Source organism: Trichosurus vulpecula, chromosome 1 (assembly GCF_011100635.1).
Source record: "Trichosurus vulpecula isolate mTriVul1 chromosome 1, mTriVul1.pri, whole genome shotgun sequence".
Taxonomy (NCBI): domain Eukaryota; kingdom Metazoa; phylum Chordata; class Mammalia; order Diprotodontia; family Phalangeridae; genus Trichosurus; species Trichosurus vulpecula.
In genome coordinates, this window is record NC_050573.1 from 275,967,104 (window position 1) to 275,987,746 (window position 20,643).

The 20,643-nt window shown below is 38.9% G+C and overlaps 1 protein-coding gene across 1 annotated transcript in view; it reads left to right on the forward strand.

Moving 5' to 3' along the window:
- The first annotated feature begins 471 nt into the window (after window positions 1-471).
- Window positions 472-20,643, forward strand: part of CHD7 (chromodomain helicase DNA binding protein 7) — a 158,927-nt gene continuing 138,755 nt past the window's right edge. The window contains exon 1 of the mRNA XM_036757487.1: window positions 472-2,316. Coding sequence (XP_036613382.1) covers window positions 649-2,316 — 1,668 coding nt within the window. The 5' untranslated portion in view covers window positions 472-648. The remainder of the gene's footprint in view (window positions 2,317-20,643) is intronic.

Below are 20,643 nucleotides of genomic sequence, written 5' to 3' on the forward strand. Positions count from 1 at the left end.
GATCTTTAGCTTATCACAGCCGTAGATGACGGTGCTCGCTCATCTGATTACACTGCCCAGGGGAATAAGGTTAAGGACATGCTGTTGGTAACTAGAGCATTTTCAGGGTTTTAGTTCAGCAGATGGGCTGCTTGGCTAGATTCATACATCTGCCTGCCTGCTGTGGCAGCTGCTGCTGCTGCTGCTGCTGCTGCTGCATGTTGTATGTTCTTTTGTTCTGTTCCATCCAAGAATGGAGCACCAGGAAGTGTAGTGAATGGATTAATTTAAGGTTAAGGTTAGTGTTTTGCTTCTGATGGAAGCTAATGAGTTTCTCTCAAAGTGAACTAGATTTACAAACTACAGTTCAGTCGGCGGGATAAATTAGTATTGTTTGAATTAAACCAAATTCAAATGTGTAAAGTCTTGACAATTTTCAATGTTTATTTCTAATTCTGTGTCTATTTTGTCTCCCTTCTCTTATTTTTTCAGGACTTATAATCAGACTTTGCTTGACACTGCGTGGTTCAAGAGAATTAAGGAAATATGGAATGACATGAAGAAGATTAGTTAAGGATTAAAGGCTTTGGTGACAAACACCTCAGTGAAGTGGTGAAGCACAGACTAGCTCTCTCCAATTGTAGCTCTGAGGAGCTGTATTGGAAGAAGATGGCGGATCCAGGAATGATGAGTCTTTTTGGAGAGGATGGAAATATTTTCAGTGAAGGGCTGGAAGGCCTTGGAGAATGTGGTTACCCTGAAAATCCAGTCAATCCTATGGGTCAGCAAATGCCTATAGACCAAGGTTTTGCCTCTTTGCAATCCTCTCTTCATCATCCCCCCACTAATCAAAATCAAGCAAAGTTGACCCATTTTGATCACTATAATCAATATGAACAGCAAAAGATGCATCTGATGGATCAGCCTAACAGAATGATGAGTAATGCCCCTGGGAATGGTATAGCCTCTCCTCACTCACAGTACCACAACCCTCCAGTTCCTCAGGTTCCTCATGGTGGCAGTAGTGGTGGTCAGATGGGAGTTTATCCTGGCATGCAGAATGAAAGACACGGACAGCCTTTTGTGGACAGTGGCTCTATGTGGGGACCACGGGCTGTTCAGGTGCCAGACCAGATAAGAGCCCCTTACCAGCAACAGCAGCAACCACCCCAGCCACCACAGAATCCATCTGGACCCCCTGGACAGGGCCATCCTCCACACATGCAACAGATGGGAAACTATATGGCTCGTGGTGATTTTTCAATGCAACAGCACGGTCAGCCACAACAGAGGATGAACCAGTTTTCTCAAGGTCAAGAAGGCCTTAATCAGGGAAATCCTTTTATTGCCGCCTCAGGACCTGGCCACTTGTCTCATGTGCCCCAACAGAATCCCAGCATGGCACCTTCTTTACGTCACTCGGTTCAACAGTTTCACCACCATCCCCCCACTGCTCTCCATGGAGAATCAGTTGCTCACAGTCCCAGATTCTCCCCTAATCCTCCTCAACAAGGGGCTGTTAGGCCACAAACCCTTAATTTTAGTTCTCGGAGCCAGACAGTACCCTCACCTACTATAAACAACTCAGGGCAGTATTCTCGATATCCTTACAGTAACCTAAATCAGGGATTAGTTAACAATACAGGGATGAATCAAAATTTAGGCCTTACAAATAACACTCCAATGAATCCGTCTGTACCAAGATACCCAAATGCTGTAGGATTTCCATCAAACAGTGGTCAAGGACTAATGCACCAGCAGCCCATTCACCCCAGTGGCTCACTTAACCAAATGAACACACAAACTATGCATCCTTCACAGCCTCAGGGAACTTATGCCTCTCCACCTCCCATGTCACCCATGAAAGCAATGAGCAATCCAGCAGGTACCCCTCCTCCACAAGTTAGGCCTGGTAGTGCTGGAATACCCATGGAAGTTGGCAATTATCCAAATATTCCCCACCCTCAGCCATCACACCAGCCCCCTGGTACCATGGGAATTGGACAGAGGAATATGGGCCCCAGAAACATGCAACAGTCTCGTCCATTTATGGGCATGTCCTCAACACCACGGGAAATTAGTGGGCACATGAGACCAAATGGTTGTCCTGGTGTTGGCCTTGCAGATCCCCAAGCAATACAAGATCGATTGATACCTGGCCAACAACATCCTGGTCAGCCCCCATCTTTTCAACAGTTGCCAACCTGTCCTCCAATGCAGCCCCACCCAGGGATGCATCATCAGTCTTCACCACCACCACCACATCCACATCACCAGCCTTGGGCACAGCTTCACCAGTCACCCCAGAACACCCCTCAGAAAGTGCCTGTCCATCAAGTAAGTTACTTCTCAACCTGTATTTATTGAAATGTGAAATTAAGCCCACATTCTGTCTTGTCTCATGTAACTTGTCTTTGTGTCTAATATAACTCTCCCCTAAATGAGCAGAGGTCTTTGCCTTTCCAGTGCTGTGCACAGTGCATGGCACATAGTAGGTGCTTAATAAATGTTTATTGATTTCAGTTGTAGCTTCCTTAGTTTATGTTTGTAAGCTATTTGCTCAATAAATCAAAACAGTTTTCCAGGTTTAACTAGGATCTTAAGGTTTGTAAGATAGTGTCCTCACAATAACTCTGTGATGTTAATGATGAATGTGTTATTATACTTATGATATAGTTGAGGAAACTGAGGCTCAGAGTGGATAAGTAATTAACGTATTTCCACCCAACTTTTTCTTTATGATAATGAATTTTTTTCAGAAGTTGTACAATACTTGTCCTTGCTTTTTATAGGGTGATTACACCTCTCTTTAACGTTTGTGTACACTTAAATTGCAAATATCAGAAAGTCAGAATAAACCATACACTGCTGCATTGTGTTTAGATTCATGCAGATTTGGTTCTTAAACATTGAGAAAAATAGTCTTCCTTAGCAAAAATTGTCTTTCAGCTATGGATTTTTTCATGCATTATGTTTTATGAAAGTTGCTAACTAAATAATGCATTCAGTAAAAGCATAGATCTAGATCTCAAGTTTTGTAAATAAACAGAAACTTCTTCCCATTCTAAATTGTGTACGTGTATTTTAACAAATATCAAAACATCTAAGTGAACAGATTTCTCTTGAAGTATTGTTGGGTAATGGCTTTTAGGAAGTACCCATTCTTGCTACCTGTATCACTCATTTCGCACTTAATCATAAATTGGTCTGTGTAGAGGCAGGGTAGATGATAGTGCCTCGTGGGTCTCCCTTTGACCAGAAGGAATGGAGTTGGTGGCTCTACCTTATTCTGGGGATTTAGGGGCTGATGGGTCTTCCTACCTCCCTGGATGGAGGCAAGTGTTGAGGTTCTTTGCTTTTTCTTAATTTTCAGGGATGTCCATGATCCTGAGGTTACTGTATCTTGACTTGTAAAGTCAGTGGTGGTGTAGTGGAAAGAACACTTGACTCAGAGTCAAGTGAAGCCTGGGCTCTGACATATTAGTTATGGAAGAAAGTCCTTTAACTTTTCTGAGTCTCAGCTTCCTCTTCTTTACAATGGAGATAATAATATCTGTGCTCTGTGTCTTTCACTGGGCTATTAGAAGGTTTAAATCGTGTGTGTGTGTGTGTGTGTGTGTGTGTGTGTGTGTGTGTGTATGTATGTAGACAGAAACACAGTGAGTTTTGAAGACCTTAAAATCCATAAAATATCAGTTATTGTTATTACTACTTTCTAGTCAGTAATAGCTACACATTTTTACATTCTTTCAGAAATTATTTTTAACCTTGTTTTTCCACTTCTACATTGTCTGATATTTTAATTTTTGTTGTAGTAAGATTGTCATTGATAGCATCTAAATTTTCTTCAGATTTCCTATCATATTCTCCCAGTAGGCCTTTTTAATTTCATTTTAAAAACCATTTAAAAATTCTAGCTTTAGTTCCTGGATTAAAAAAAGAGACAGTTTTAATTTCTCTCGTGATATGTTTACCACTGTTAATTCTTAAATTCTTTAAATGTGTCAGTTATCGATGTCCCTTTGGACTGTCTTTCATTGTTTCTTTTTCCCATTTGCATTACTGCTTGTACTTTAGGTATTGCATTTACTTTGTAGTATTTTAAAAATATATGCATGTGTGCATATCTTTCTATGTATCTGTCTATCTATCTGTCTTGGCCCTACTTTTCATTCTGCTTTTTTGGGGATTGAGAGGGTGGGGACAAGAGGATGGTGAGTAGACTTGTTATCTTGTGGCTTTTTTTTTGCAGTTTTTTTTCCTTCAGTATTTTTCTTATAGCTTTAGGAGAGGGGTATTGAGGAACCCATTTCCACTAGAAGTTCTTCCTCTGCCATACTGAGTGAGAAGATGGCAGAGGCTTTGCTGTTTGCGTCTCCAGTGCCTAGCACATAGCAAGTGATTAATAAATGTTATCTTGTTAATTGAAGACAGACTAGACAAGGTAATAAATGGAGAGGGATAAAAGGAGGTGCAACATATTGGAGGAAATGCCTCCAAAGCTTCTAAATTTGTTGGACAATGAATGTGCAGTTGATAGAAGTCAGAGAAAATTAATTTGGGGATAAAATATTCCCTTTTAGACATGAACTTGTTGCATTTCAGGTAACATTTTAGTGGAAATGTCATGTTGACATCTGAAATTAGAGGAATAGGGGACCTGGAAATAGATTTTGGAGTCACTTGCATAGAGGGGACAAAGGGATGGATTTTCCAAAGGACAAAGACTGGACAAAGATTAGAGGGCTGTTCCCAGCCCTGCAGGTGACTGACAATTAGAGGATAAGAGGATAAAGAATTGGTGGAGACAGTAGTTAAGTAAAAGAATTTTTTTCTATTGCCACAGAGACTAAGTGCAAAGACTTTAAAACTGAGCAGGTCATCAGAGCTTTCCAAAAAGTCATTGATTTTCCTTGTGAAAGTAGTGATTTTCTTGTCACTAGAGGTTTCCATACAGATTTCCAGATATTGTTGAGTTGGTAGGTGTTAGATGACTTTTTTGGCTTCTTCCAAATTTCTCTACTAGCTGCTATGATTCTAAAGGATGAGTACCAATAAATATCATTAGATTAGATCATAGTATGCAAAGCAAATGTAGCTACTTTTTTTTTGTTTTACCTTGAATTTAGATTTAAGTCTGATTATCTTTTATGTTCAAACTCCACTAAAGGCTAGCAAATTTGTTTTCAGGTCATACAGGGAAGGACATTTTGGGTATCTTAAGAAGACTTTATTTCTAGGCATCTTTTCTATCTGTCTAGAAATTCTGCCATTTACAATGAAAAGTGCCAAGTGATCCCACCTTTTTGAGTGGTATAGGTAAGTCAGTCAGTCAGTAAACATTTATTAAGCACCTACTGTGTGCCAGGTAGCTAAGTGGTCCAGTGGATAGAGTGCTGGGCCTGGAGTCAGAAAGACTCGTTTTCCTGTGTTCAAATCTGGCCTCAGACACTTAATAGCTGTGCAACCCTGGGCAAGTCACTTTACCCTGTTTGCCTTAGCTTCCTCATCTGTAAAATGATCTGGAAAAGGAAATGGCAAACCACTCCAGTATCTTTGCCAATAAAATCCCAAATGGGTTCACAAAGAGTCAGACATGAAAACATATGCCAGGTGCTCTGTTAAGCTCTGAGGATATGAAAAGAGGGAAAAGATAGCCCTTACCCTCAAGCATCTCACAATCCAGGTGCAGATTTATGGAGAATCATAAAAGTGTTAAAAGTTGGAAGGGACGTTAGAGTTCATTTAGTCTAATCCCCTTATCTTGTAGATGATAAAATAGAAGCTCAGGGAGATTAAAAAAAAACTACTTTCCCTAGTACTATGGTTAGATGAGTTGTAGACTATATTTACTTGGACAGGCTTCCTGACTTTTCTTACTATACCACCAGACATTTCAAACTCTCTATGACTTGTGATTCAAAGTCAATGCATGATTGTACCTACAAGAGATATAAATAAGAAGACATTGCATATGCTTAATAGAAATACGGTATCTTGAAATAGAGTGGCCAAAGCATTTAAAAAATGCAAAGGTGAAATTTTTTACTGTTGAATTTTATTATTTCTTTATTTTTAAAAAAAATTTTAAATTTTTATTTAATATTTTAGTTTTCAACATTGATTTCCACAAGATTTTGAGTTACAAATTTTCTCCCCATTCTACCCTCCCTCCCATTCCAAGACGGCATATATTCTGATTGCCTTGTTTCCCAGTCAGCCCTCCCCCCACTCCCCATCCCCTTTCTCCTTACTTTCTTGTAGGGCAGGATAGATTTCTATACCACATTCCCTATATACCTTGTTGCCCAGCTGCATGCAAAAAGAACTTTTTCTTTTGAGCATTTGCTTTTAAGACTTGGAGTTCCAAATACTCTCCCCTCTTCCCTTCCCACCCACCCTCCCTAGGAAGGCAAGCAATTCAACATAGATCACACCTGTATCATTATGTAAAACACTTCCACAATGCTCATGTTGTGAAAGGCTAACTGTATTTTCTTCCATACTATCCTGTCCCCTTTTATTCAGTTTTCTCCCTTGACCCTGTCCCTTTTCAAAAGTGTTTGCTTTTGATTACCTCCTCCCCCTATCTGCCCTCCCTTCTATCGTTCCCCCTTTTTTATCTCCTTCCTCCTTCTTTAGTGTGGGGTAATATACCCAATTGAGTGTGTATGGTATTCCCTCCTCAGGTCAAATCCAATGAGAGCAAGATTCACTCATTTCCCCTCATTTGTCCCCTCTTCCCTTCCTACAGAACTGCTTTTCCTTGCCACTTTTATGTGAGATAATTTACCCCATTCTATCTCTGCTTTTCTCCCTCTCTCAATATGTTCCTCTCTCACCCCTTAAATTTGTTTCATTTTTTTAGATGTCATCCCTTCATATTCAACTCACCCTGTGCCCTCTGTCTATATATATGTATATTCCCTTCAACTCCCCTAATACTGAGAAAGGTCTCATGAATTACACACATCATCTTTCCATGTAGGAATGTAAACAAAACAGTTCAACTTTAGTAAGTCCCTTGTGATTTCTCTTTCTTGTTTACCTTTTCATGCTTCTCTTGATTCTTGTATTTGAAAGTCAAGTTTTCTATTCAGCTCTGGTCTTTTCATGGAGAAAGCTTGAATGTCCTCTATTTTATTGAAAGTCCATATTTTGCCTTGGAGCATTTTACTCAGTTTTGTTGGGTCATCTGACTCTTGGTTTTAATCCTAGCTCCATTGACCTCCGGAATATCATATTCCAAGCCCTTTGATCCCTTAATGTAGAATCTGCTAGATCTTGTGTTATTCTGATTATGTTTCCACACTATTCAAATTGTTTCTTTCTGGCTGCTTGCATTATTTTCTCCTTGACCTGGAAACTCTGGAATTTGGTGACAATATTCCTGGAGTTTTCTTTTTGGGATCTTTTTCAAGAGGCAATGGGTAGATTATTTCAATTTCTATTTTACCCTCTGGCTCTAGAATATCAGGGAAGTTTTCCTTGATAATTTCTTGAAAGATGATATCTAGGCTCTTTTTTTGATCATGACTTTCAGGTAGTCCAGTAATTTTAAAATTGTCTCTCCTGGATCTGTTCTCCAGATCAGTGTTTTTTCCAATAAAATATTTCACATTGTCTTCCATTTTTTCATTCCTTTGGTTCTCTTATATAATTTCTTGATTTTTCATAAAGTCACTAGCTTCCACTTGCTCCAATCTAATTTTTAAGGTGTTATTTTCTTCAGTGGTCTTTTGGACCTCCTTTTCCATTTGGGTAATTCTGCCTTTCAAGGCATTTTCTCCTCATTGGCTTTTTGGAGCTCTTTTGACATTTGTGTTAGTCTATTCTTTAAGGTGTTATTTTGTTCGGTATTTTTTTGGATCTCCTTTAGCAAGTTGTTGACTTGTTTTTCATGGTTTTCTTGCATCACTCTCATTTCTCTTCTCAGTTTTTCCTCTGCTTCTCTTACTTGCTTTTCCAAATCCTTTTTGAGCTCTTCCATGTCCTGAGACCAATTCATATTTTTCTTGGAGGTTTTTGATGTAGGCACTCTGACTTTCTTGACTTCTTCTGGCTGTATGTTTTGATCTTCTTTGTCACCAAAAAAGGAATCTAGAGTTTGAATTTGATTTCATTTTCACTGCCTGTTCATTTTCCCAGCCAACTACTTGGCCCTTGAGCTTTTTGTCAGTGTATGACTGCTTGTAGAGCAGAGAGTACTTTGTCTCAAGCTTTAGGGTCCAAGCACTGCTGTTTTCAGAGCTACTTCTACTCCACCATCACCCCAGGCTCTGTCACAGCAGTGTTCCTCCTCCCCCAAGAACCGCCAACCAGGACCGCAATGCAGATCCAAGCAGGACACAGCAAGAGAACCTGCCTTTGTGCCCACAAAAAGCTCCTTGCACTCCCACTCTGACCTGCTGCTAGACTCCTCCCACCTTGTGAGCCAGGGACTTGGGAAGCAGCTGATGCTGCAGCTCTGGAAGCAGCCTCAGGAGCTTCCTGCTGCTGCCACTGCCATGCTGTACCACCTCCACCATCCCCAGGGCTGGTGGTTGGACCACTCTGAACTCAATTCCACAGTTTCCCACTGACCTTCTCTTTGGCCTTTGTGGGTGGAGAAGTTTGGTAACTGCCACAGCTCAATGATTAATTGTCCTGAGGTCTGTTTTGGCTAGCTGACTCCTGGTCTGGTCTGTTCTGGCGCAGCCCACACTGTGCGATAGACCCTTCCTGACGACCATCCAGGCTCTCCTGGGCTGGAGACCTGTTTCCCTCTGCTATTTCGTGGGTTCTGTAGCTCTTGAATTTGTTCCGAGCCATTTTTACAGGTGTTTGGAGGGATTTGGGGGAGAGCTTAAGCAAGTCCCTGCTTTCCAGGTGCCATCTTGGCTCCGCCCCAAATTTTATTATTTTTGCTATTGCTTTTAAAAACTACTTCTAGAAAAAATACTTTATAGTTTAATTGGGGAATAGTTAAATCATGTACACCTCATGGAGTACCTAATATCCTTTACATGATTTGCATTGTAAAATGGTGGATTCTCTGATGATGGTCTAGTAGAAATAGTTTCTGTCCACTGTTGGCATTGCAAGCCCTTCAGGGGCAGTTATTTTCACCTTTAGCACTGTTTTGTGTGGTCACCCCACAGGCACATAAATTAATTCAAATTAATATCACTGACTTGCAGTGCATTTGCTAATATTTTCATTAAGTGTGCGGAGGAAAAAAACATGAAAAAATGTGTTCACTATCCTTTTCCAACTATCAAGAACCTCAGAGTCTGTATGTAATATTGAATGCATTTAATATCAATTATGTGTGGTCTTCTGTTACAATTTGCCCAATTTTTTTCTAACAAATAGAACTTTTAGTTTTGATAGTTGAGTTTAGAAGTTCACAGTTGAGCATTTTGTCTTCAAAGATAGATACTAGGAAAATAATATTGTGTTCAAGGGAGTTACGCATTCAGAGACTTCAGAGCTCAGTTAGAACACTTACTTTCATTTAGCAACAAAGAAGCTCTTTTAAAAACCCAATGTAACACTCAAAGTACCATACACATTTTAACCATTTGCTAAATACTTACTGAAAAAAAAATGAATGAGTGTATTGGTGAGGACACACTTTACCTTCTCAAGTTTTCACCCAAAACAAATGAAAAGGGGGGAAAAAGTAAACCTAGGGCTATTTCAGCTATGCATTAATTCAGGAAATAGTTTAAGTTCTGGCCATGCAGGTGCCTACAAGCTAAATGAGAAACACCTTAATATTATTGACTCTAGATTTATTTCTCATTCTGTGATTTATTGATTAATTGTGCCTTCTATTGCTTGGTGCTATAGTAGGCCCTGGGAATGCAAATACTTTGTCTGAAACAGTTCCCTATTTCTAAGGAGCTTATATTCTAACAGGAGGATAACAAGGACATATATGTCTATATAGAATAAATATAAAGAAAATAACTCCAAAATAGTTAAATATAAGGTGGTTTGAGAGGGAGGACACAAGCGGTTGAAGGAATCCTAAAAGGTTTCGTATGCAACAAGTTTTTGGTCCTGGTTTTTTCTTTCCTGTTTTAAAGTATGATTCAATCTGCATTCAGAGCTCATCAATTCTCTCTCTGAGGTATATAGCATTTTTCACCACAAGTCCTTTGTAATTGTCTTGGATCAGTGTCTTGATCAGAGTAGCCAAGTCTTATACAGTTGATTGTATTTAAAATATTTCTATAGAACAGATATTCTTAACCATTTTTTGGTGTCATGGACCCCTTTGGCAGTCTGGGAAAACGGATACCTTCTCAGAATATTGTTTTTAAATACATGAAATAAAACACAGGATTACAAAGTAAACCAATTATATAGAGATACAGTTATATATATCTCATATATACACACACATATATATATACATACATATACATACACACACATGTGTGTGTGTGTGTATGTATGTATTTTAAGGTCAAATATAAGAGCCCCAGAAGTAGAAGGTTGTACTTGAGCTAAGTAAACCTTGAAGGAAAAAAGAGATTCTCTGAAATGGAGGTGAAGAGAAGATCCATTCCAGGCATGGGGATCAGCCAGTGCAAAGTCCCAGAAGATGGAAAATGATGAGTCATGAGAGGAATAGAGAGGAAGCCAGTTTGGCTGAATCACAGAATAAAGGAGGAAGAGTAATGTGAAGGTTGGAAAGATAAGTTGGGAGTTTGTGAAGGGATTTAAAAACTAAACAGGAATTTATATTTTCTAGTAGCAATAGGAAAATATAAGTTTTTTGATTGGGGGAATTGTCATAATCAGATCTGCAAACTCTCTTTGGCTGTGTGGTAGTGGGGAGAGACCTATGGCATGGATGCCAATAAAGACACCATTGCAATTATCTAGGTGAGAAGAGGGCCTGAAACAAGAGAGTAGCTGTGTGAATAGAGAGAATGGGTCAGATGTGATAAATGCCACAGTAGAAACAATGAGATTTAGCAAACTGATGGATATTTGGGGCAGATAGTCAAGGATGATGACAAGGTTACCAAACTGGGAGAGTGGAAGAATAGTGGACAGAAATAGGGAATTTTGGAGAAGGATCAGGTTTGGAGTGAAAGATAATTATGGCATGGTGAGCTTGAGATGTCTCAGATAGTCTGAAATGTTGATTTTGATACTTGTTGATGCTGGATTGAAGCGCAGTGGAGAGACTGGGAGAAGAGTTAGGGGATCTAGATCAGAACCCTGGGTAATGCTATGGTAGGGTGTGTGGATGATAAAGCTTTAGAAGCCTCTCAAGTTTTCATATTCCTTATGTGTGCCACTGTGCTAGGTACAACATAGGTTACAAAAGATATGTAAGACATTGTCCTTTTCTCTTGGACATTTTCACTGGAGAAGAATAGGTAACATCCATATGGGAAACTGTTCAGTTGCAATACAATCAGTTAATGAACATTAAGCACCTTCTATGTGTCAGACTCTCTTTTGTTCAAAGAACAGCAAGGAGGCCGGTGTCACTGGATTGCAGAGTATGTGGGGGACGGGTAATAAGGTGTAAGAGGAATAGAAAGGTGAGAGGTGGCAGGTTTTGAAAGGCTGTGAATGGCAGAGCATTTTATATTTGATTCTGGAGGTGATGGAGAGCCACTGGAGTTTACTGAGTAGGAGGGTGACATGGTCAGACCTACACTTTAGGAAGTTCATTTTGACAGCCAAGAGGAGGATGGACTACAGTAGGTAGAGACTTGAGGCAGGGAGATCAACTAGCTGGTTATTGAAATAGTCCAGTGGTGATGTGATAAGTGCTTTACCAGGCTATTTGCAGTTGGAGAAGGGAGAAGGGTCGTATATGAGAGACATAGCAAAAGTAGAAATGATAGGACTTGGAAACAGATTGGATATGCCAGGGGCTAATAGAGAGTAAGCAGTCAAGGATGATAACTGGGTTGAGGATTGTGAAGATGGTGGTGTCCTCAACAGTAATAGGAAATTTTGGAAGGGGGAAGATTTAGGGAAAATGATAATGAGTTCAGTTTTGGATACATTGAGTTTAAGTTGTCTTCAGGACATTTCATTTTGAGGTGTCCAGTAGCCAGTTGGAGATGTTATGTCTGGAGGTCAGCAGAGAGAGGTTAAGTCTGGATAAATAGATTCGAGAATCGTCAACATAGAGATGAAAATTGAATCCTTTGGAGCTGGTAAGATCACTAAGGGAAATGGTAATAGAAGGAGAAGAATAGAAACTTGTCTTGAGTTTCTAGGACAGAGCCCTGTGGGACACTCATGGTTAGTGGACACTGGCTGAAGATCCAGGAAAGGAAACTGAGGGGTGGTTGGATAGGTAGGAAAGCAGTGTCACAGAAACCTAAAGGGAAGAGGTTATCAAGAAGAGGTTGATCACAGCATCCTTAGCTGCAGAGAGATCAAGAAGGATGAGGATTGAGAAAAGGCCATTAGATTTGGCAAATAAGAGAGCAGTGTTGATTGAATAATGAAGTCACAAGTCAGACTGAAGAGAGTTAAGAAGGGAAAGGAAAGGAAGTGTGATTGAGTGCTAAAATGAGTGGGGCAGATGAAGGTTTTTAAAAGCTCAGGGAAGGAGATAAATCAAAGCTGAATTTGTGGAGGAATCTCAGCCCTGGGAGAGACTAAATCTGAGGGAGGCTCAGAATGATGGGTAGGATTTAGACTGATAGGTAGAAAGGGAAGCAGCATTCCAGATAGGGAAGTAGGTGTAGAGCAAATGTTTAGACTTGATAACCAAATCTTTGAGTGTTCAGATAATAGTGTAATGGGATGTAAAAGCAATAGATCCTTAGGATATAAAATTGGATTTGGTAAAGTGAGGGCAGATAGTTCACAACTTTGAATGGCTAGTTGAATGATTTTGGTGGTGAAGAGCCACTAAAGGCTAAATTAATGCTTTTGCCATGGATTTAAACCAGAACTTTTAGAGGAAAATAACTGTACTTTAGACATTTACTTTATCGTCTAAGTGAGTCTCATCTTTCTCTTCTGTTCCTAGTGTGCCTTTACTCTGAAATGCTCTTCTGATTTGTAAGTTCATATTTTCATCTCATTTTAGAAAATATTTTAGAAGTCTGCTTACACTGATTTTTCTGTAATAGGCATCTTGGTTCCTAACCCAAGCTAATTTATATGTCTAATGTAAAATGCTAATCTAATTTTTAGAGAAGGAAAATAAAATGTAATGTAAATTTACATGTTTGGTAGAAAATAAGTTAATGGGCTATGTGAAATTATTTTCTTGAATATTTTTTGAAATTTCATAATGTGGTCAACTTTCTACTTTCTGTACCAATGAAGGGGAATAAAGAAATAAAGAAATAAACTAAGAATTTTTACTTTTCTTTGAAATGAATTCTTTCCTTTTTCAGCAGTTATGGTTATATTTTTACTTTACTGCTATTAAAATTATTTGTCATTTCTTGATGACATACTATAAAGTATCTCTAAATAGGCAAAAAAACCCCACCCAATCACATCTATGATCTATTTCAGTCTTTTTAAGAAATGTAAGTGGAATTTTAGTTTTAGGAAAAAAAAATTGTCCAAAACTTACATTGAAGCTGTGTTCAAAATTCGTCAATACAATTTCTGAACTTGGAGGGATTTTCAGGTAATTCTTGCCTTGTTGTCTTCAGACAACACGTAACACTGTGTCAGATTCTGGGTGCCATATTTTAGTGGGGACATTGACTAAATGCAGCATATGTAGGGATAAGGTTTGGAATGGTGAGAAGACTGAACTCTACCATTTAAGGATCATTTGAAGGAACTAGGGAAAATAAAGATGTAAGGGCTAAATGATTGCTTTCTCCAAGTACTTGAAATTTTGTCATATGGCAGGAGGAACCAGTCTTGGTTTTGAATCAGTGTGGTATAGTGGAAAGAGTACTGGACTGAGATTCAGAATGTTTGGGTTTGATTCCTCATTTTCCCACAAATTAGGTGACTGAGCAAGACCCTTGATCTCTTTGAGCCCTAGTCTCCTCAACTCTAAAAATGGGAATAATAATACTTGATCTACCTGTGCAGCAGGGTTGTCTATACTAGACACTTTATAACCTGGAAAAGGCTCTATGAATGTGAACTGCTGTTATTGCTGACCCCAGAGCTTCCAGCAAAGCGTAGAAGTTACAGGGTACAGATTGTGGTTCAGGGTTAAGGGAATAAAAACTTCCTATATTTCAGTAGGAATTTCCCTGTTCCTTTCAGTCTTTAAGAAGAGGCTTGTCAGGAATATTGTAAGGAGGCTTAAAACTTCAGATAGTTTGGAACTGAATACCATCTGAGATCTTTTCCAGCTCTGAGACACTATGATTCTAGTTTGACAGATGGGTAAACAGATATTGAGAGACTGACTTGCTCAAAGTCACAGCAAGGTATTGGCTCTTTCTATTGTGATGGAAAGTTTATCCTTTAAGTTTTTTAAGACACTGGAATTTGGAAGAATTGTGGGTGGAAGCAGAATCTCACTATCACTGTTTTTTGTAAGTTAATTTATGCCAATATATTGTGTATGGGTTGTTTCACATTCAAAATGGCCTATTGCTATATAAAACAATGTGAAAAAATATTTTTGATTCATCAGTATTTGTGATTTAATCTGTGCAGATTGTTCCTCTACTGATACTGTTCACAGGCCCTCTGTACTTTAGCAGACTTCATGATGATTTCCCATGACTAGAAAAAAAATCCTCTCCTTGTTTCCATCCATTACAAAATTATCAAGGTTTGTGCTTAGTTGAAAAACCACATATAGGCCATCATGGCAATTTTGTGAGTTTGGTGACCATATTTAAATTTCACATTACAGAGACTTCAGAGTTCAAGTTATACTTCATGTGTAAAGAATCATGAAGAAAAGACAAAATCATGTTCTGCTTATGTGTAGGGCATTTTTCAAGGTCATGAGGATACAAAAACAAAACTCCCATCTGTGGTATAGTGATGAATTAAGCCTCAATCACATATCTGAAATTTCAGTGGTACATATGTTGGTACTTTCTCTATATAGTACTAATCTTAACCATATTTAGAGTCATTTCTTGCACCTTCATTGTTGTTTTGTCTTGGCATATTTCCTGCTGCTAAGTAGAAAATTTATTAATGATAGCACAACCACAGAATTAATTTTAAAAACAGAGAGATTGTTGAGATAGAGATTGTCTGCTTCTTCATGTTCTTGGTGAGCATCAAGACTTTTTTTTATTTTTAATTAGGAGAGTAACCCTTATTATCCATATCCTACCACTGACACTCTGTGAACATCATGAGTTTATATATTTACAAATTTGAGTCCAGTTAACTATTCCTTACTTTCCCGAAATTGTCTATTCATTTGACTCGATAACACATTAAAGTCTAGACAAATAGTTAGAATAATTACCAATAGGCAGATCTACAGGCACATGATGTTGAGTATTGCCAGATTGTAATATAATAATGTAATAGGTGTTCTGATAGCAAACCTGGATATGTCTCTTGAGCCCTAATGAAGACTATGGAAAATGTGGATTTTTATTTCTAAACTTCTTAAAGTTACATAGTGTGAAGTCCATCAGTTAATCAGTCAAATAAATACTTATTAAGTGCCAGACACAATATATAAAGAAACAAAATGCTTCTAAAGGAATAATCCTTTACTACCTCTACTTTCCAGTGTCCCTTTTGAGTGTTTCCAGATTAAGATAACAGAGATCATATTTTTATTTGTTTAAGGAGGCTTCAGATGATTGTATAGGCTCATTTATTGTAGTGGGTGACCAAAGTTTCATAGTATATTTAGAGTTTGCTAGTTGACAACTCTTTACTCTTTAAGGATCCGTTGCTTGTTAGTGGTCATGTTTCTCTTTCTAATAGGTTTCACCCCATCTCTTATTTACAATGAACCTTAATTATTGTTCTCTTTTATGGTCTTTCTTTGGCTTTTACTTCTCAGTCTTGATCCTTTAGGCAATTTTTATGAAGACTTTGTAGTGCTTCCTTCTGTTTGCTTCATGTTATCCTTTTCTGCCTCCTGTTAACGTGCCTTCTGTAATCTTCAAAATACACATTATTATTCTACCACCAGAACACGGTGCCAGAGAGTAGAGTTCCATTTAATATTACTTGTGATGGGCAGTAATACCAAACATGTTGTTGCTAGCAAAGGAGAAATTTTGCAATATCTGTTTTCACTGACATTAGCTAAAAATACGAATGACACGGACACATTATATGACAGCCTATTTTTTTTTTTTGCAACAGGTTTTTATTTCTGTTGGGTACCTTAGCAACATATTTGCCTAAGAAATATTTGCGGGAATAGAGTTTTGTGTGCCCCCAGGAAATCCAGGGCACTACTAAAATGTCCAAATAGACTTTTAAAACTTCCATCCATTTAAAGACCTATTCAGATGCTACTTCTTCCATGAAGTGTTCCCTGAACTCTAAAGTAACCTTCAAGGTTCCCCTTTGAGCCAAACATAACACTTTGTTTTACATCTATATGCTACCCTTACCGTGTATTATTTTGTGTTATAGCTACTTGTTTGTATCTCCCTCAAGGATCATTTCTTGTACCTGTTGTGTACAAAGTACTGTGCTGATTGGTGGAACAAAGCTAAAGTTTAGATAAGTCCTTTGCCCCTTATTCACTTTCCCCTACTTGACTGTAAGCTTAATGAGAGCCAGGATTACTTGTCTGTGTATCTCCTGGTGTTTAGCAAAGTGTTCTGTAAACAGCTGTTAGAAAATATTTATAATTTAAGTAGCATAATCCCACATCTTGGGGCGGTGTTTTTTTCTTTTTGGATGGGTAAAGGAGAGGATAGAACACTAGATATCTGTTTTTATTATAGTAGCCTATTTGAGTATAGAACTGTAGTATTTAGCAGGTATGTGTATATTTTAGGTGATATGTGAGATGATTTGATCTTTGAAGTGAGGTCCTTACCATTTGTTTAAATATTAAGATCTTATTGAAGAAAACCATTCTCCTTTTCCCCCTCTGCCACAGTATATCTGTCTGTCTGTATGTATGTGGGAAAGCAAGGTGGCATAGTGGATAGAGCACTGGGCCTGGAGGTCAGGAAGACTCATCTTTGTGAGTTCAAATCCAGCCTCAGACAGTTATTAGCTCTGTGACCCTGGGCAAGTACTTAACCTTATCTGTCTCAGTTTCCCCATCTGTAAAATGAACTGGAGAAGGACATGGGAAATGATAGCCCAGTATCTCTGCTAAGTCACTCCCAGAAGGGGGTTGAGAAGAGTCAGACACAATTTAAAAAGGACTAAACAACAACAGCAGTGTAGGTATGTATATATTACTCCAAAATGTGGCTTATATCAGTTTATAAATTTCTCTTTCAAATATTTTGTAGTTTATTGTTTTTTTCTAAGTCAAGCGGAAACTCTTAGTTTATAACACATCATTATAAGAACCTCTTGTAGCTTGGTGACCTAAGATTTGGAGTGAGGCAGATTTAGGCTCAGTGTAAGAAACAATATTCCCGTCAATAGACTTATCAAAAATATGGTCTGAGCTGTCTCTAGAGGTACTAGATTCTCTGCCACAGTAGACATTTATGAGCACGATCACAGATTAAGGTCACAGATTAAGAGCTGGAAGGAGTCTTAAAGGACATTAAGTGTAACCTCCTCATTTTACTTAAAAAGTAACTGAGACCCAGAGAAATTAAGCAACTTGTCCTGGGGCACACAGCTAGTATCTGAGGCTGGATGGGGAAATCACTTCTTGGGAAAGTCACAAAGGAGATTCCTGTTCAAGTATGAGTTGGCTAGATGACTTCTGAAGTCCCTTCTCACTGGTAAATTTTGTGATTCTTTTGTAGTGAAGGTATGGGACCTTTCTTGTTAACCTCTTTTATTCTTTTCCTCTCTTTTTCTTTCTCAGCTTCTACCATCCTTTTACTTTGACCCAGAAGTTGGCCAGTTCTGAAAGGAGGACAGTTTGATACAGTGGGAAAATGGGCAATTAGGAAGAAAAATCTCTGTATAGGTTAAGAGCTCAGATGGGGGAAAAGACAGTTTAGAGTAGAAACAGTGGAGAAAAAGTAATTGACTCCTGGGGAATTTATTAAAACCTCAACATCTCAAGATCATTCATAGTCTCTATATCCAGGCTAGTTGTAAATAAACTTCCAAGAAATGGCCCTTTCCTTCATCTATAACTAGATGTAAAAAAGTTTTTTAATAAGGGGGAAATTAAGCTTCAGTAGGAACCCTTGATGCATGGATGACATTTCATCAAAATAAGAATTTTTTCCCCCTTAAGGTATGAGTTTAGAAAATCTTACTAAAAGAAGTTAAAGTAAGTGAAACATGATAAAATTGATGCCATTTATAATGTTGCTGTTCCATAGAATGTTTATTTTTTTTTATTTTTTTTTTTATCTTCCTCCCTCTTCTTTCCTGTGGGGTAAGATACCCAACTGAGTATGTATGGTATTCCCCCTCAGGCCAAATCTGATGACAGCAAGGTTCACTCATTCCCCCCTCACCTGCCCTCTCCCCTCCTCCCATAGAACTGCTTCCTCTTGCCACCTTTATGTGAGATAATCCACCCCATTCTATCTCTCCCTATCTCCCTCTCTCAGTATGTTACTCTCTCATCCCTTAATTTCATTTTATTTCTTTTAGCTATCTTCCCTTCATCCTCAACTCACCCTGTGTCTGCTCTCTCTCTTTTACATATATATATATGCACATACATACACATACATACATATACACATAGATACATACATACATACACATTCACTTATATATATACATAAACATATATATACATATATATATACATATATATATATATATATATACACATATATATATATGCATATTCCCTTCAACTACCCTAATACTGAGGTCTCATGAATCATACTCATCATCTTTCCATGTAGGAATGTAAACAAAACAGTTCAACTTTAGTAAGTCCCTTGCAATTTCCGTTTCTTGATTACCTTTTCATGCTTCTCTTGATTCTTGTGTTTGAAAGTCAAATTTTCTATTCAGTTCTGGTCTTTTCACTGAGAAAGCTTGAAAGTCCTCTATTTTATTGAAAGTCCATATTTTGCCTTGGAACATGATACTCAGTTTTGCTGGGTAGGTGATTCTAGGTTTTAATCCTAGCTCCATTGACCTCCGGAATATCGCATTCCAAGCCCTTCGATCTCTTAATGTAGAAGCTGCCAGATCTTGGGTTATTCTGATTGGGTTTCCACAATATTCAAATTGTTTCTTTCTGGCTGCTTGCAGTATTTTCTCCTTGATCTGGGAGCTCTGGAATTTGGCAACAATATTCCTAGGAGATTTCTTTTTGGGATCTATTTGAGGAGGCGATCGATGGATTCTTTCAATTTCTATTTTGCCCTGTGGCTCTAGAATATCAGGGCAGTTCTCCTTGATAATTTCCTGAAAGATGGTATCTAGGCTCTTTTTTTGATCATGGCTTTCAGGTAGTCCAATAATTTTTAAATTATCTCTCCTGGATCTATTTTCCAGGTCAGTGGTTTTTCCAAGGAGATATTTCACATTGTCTTCCATTTTTTCATTCCTCTGGTTCTGTTTTATAATATCCTGATTTCTCATAAAGTCACTAGCTTCCACTTGCTCCAATCTAATTTTTAAAGTAGTATTTTCTTGAGTGGTCTTTTGGACCTCCTTTTCCATTTGGCTAATTCTGCCTTTCAAGGCATTCTTCTCCTCATTGGCTTTTTGGAGCTCTTTTGCCATTTGAGTTAGTCTATTTTTTAAGGTGTTGTTTTCTTCAGTGTATTTTTCAGTATTTTTTTGGGTCTCCTTTAGCAAGTCATTGACTTGTTTTTCATGGTTTTCTCGCATCCTTCTTATTTCTCTTCCCAATTTTTCCTCTACTTCTCTAACTTGCTTTTCCAAATCCTTTTTGAGTTCTTCTATGGCCTGGGGCCAGTTCATGTTTTTCTTGGAGGCTTTGGTTGTAGGCTCTATGACTTTGTTGTCTTCTTTAGGCTGTATGTTTTGGTCTTCTTTGTCACCGAAGAAAGAATCCAAAGTCCGAGACTGAATCTGGGCGCGTTTTCGCTGCCTGGCCATATTCCCAACCAACTAACTTGACTCTTGAGTTTTTCAGTGGGGTATGACTGCTTGTAGATTACAGAGTTCTATGTTCTACGTTTGGGGGGGAGGTGCCAGCTCTGTCAGAGCCGCACTCCTCCTTCCCCAAGGACCCCCAGTCCAGACTGGGCTCAGATCTTCGGCAGGCTGTGCACCCCTGCTGTGATCCGCCACTTAATTCCTCCCACCAGGTGGGCCTGGAGCCGGAAGTAACAACAGCTGTAGCTGCCCCACCTCCGCTGCCCCCGGGGCTGGAAGCCGAATCGCGAACTCCTTCCACTCCCGCAGCTTTTCCCACTAACCTTCTCCGCAGTCTTTGGTGTTTGTGGGTCGAGGGGTCTGGTAACTGCCGCAGCTCACATATTCAGGGCGCTAGGACCCCCTCCGCCCGGCTTCTGGTCTGGATCGTCCACGCCGCTCAGGCTGGGCTCTGCTCCACTCTGTTCCCAGCTCCCAGCTCCGTGTGGAATAGAGCTCACCCAGAGACCATCTGGGCTGTCCTGGGCTGGAGCCCTGCTTCCCTCTGCTGTTCTGTGGGTTCTGCCGTTCTAGAATTGGTTCCGA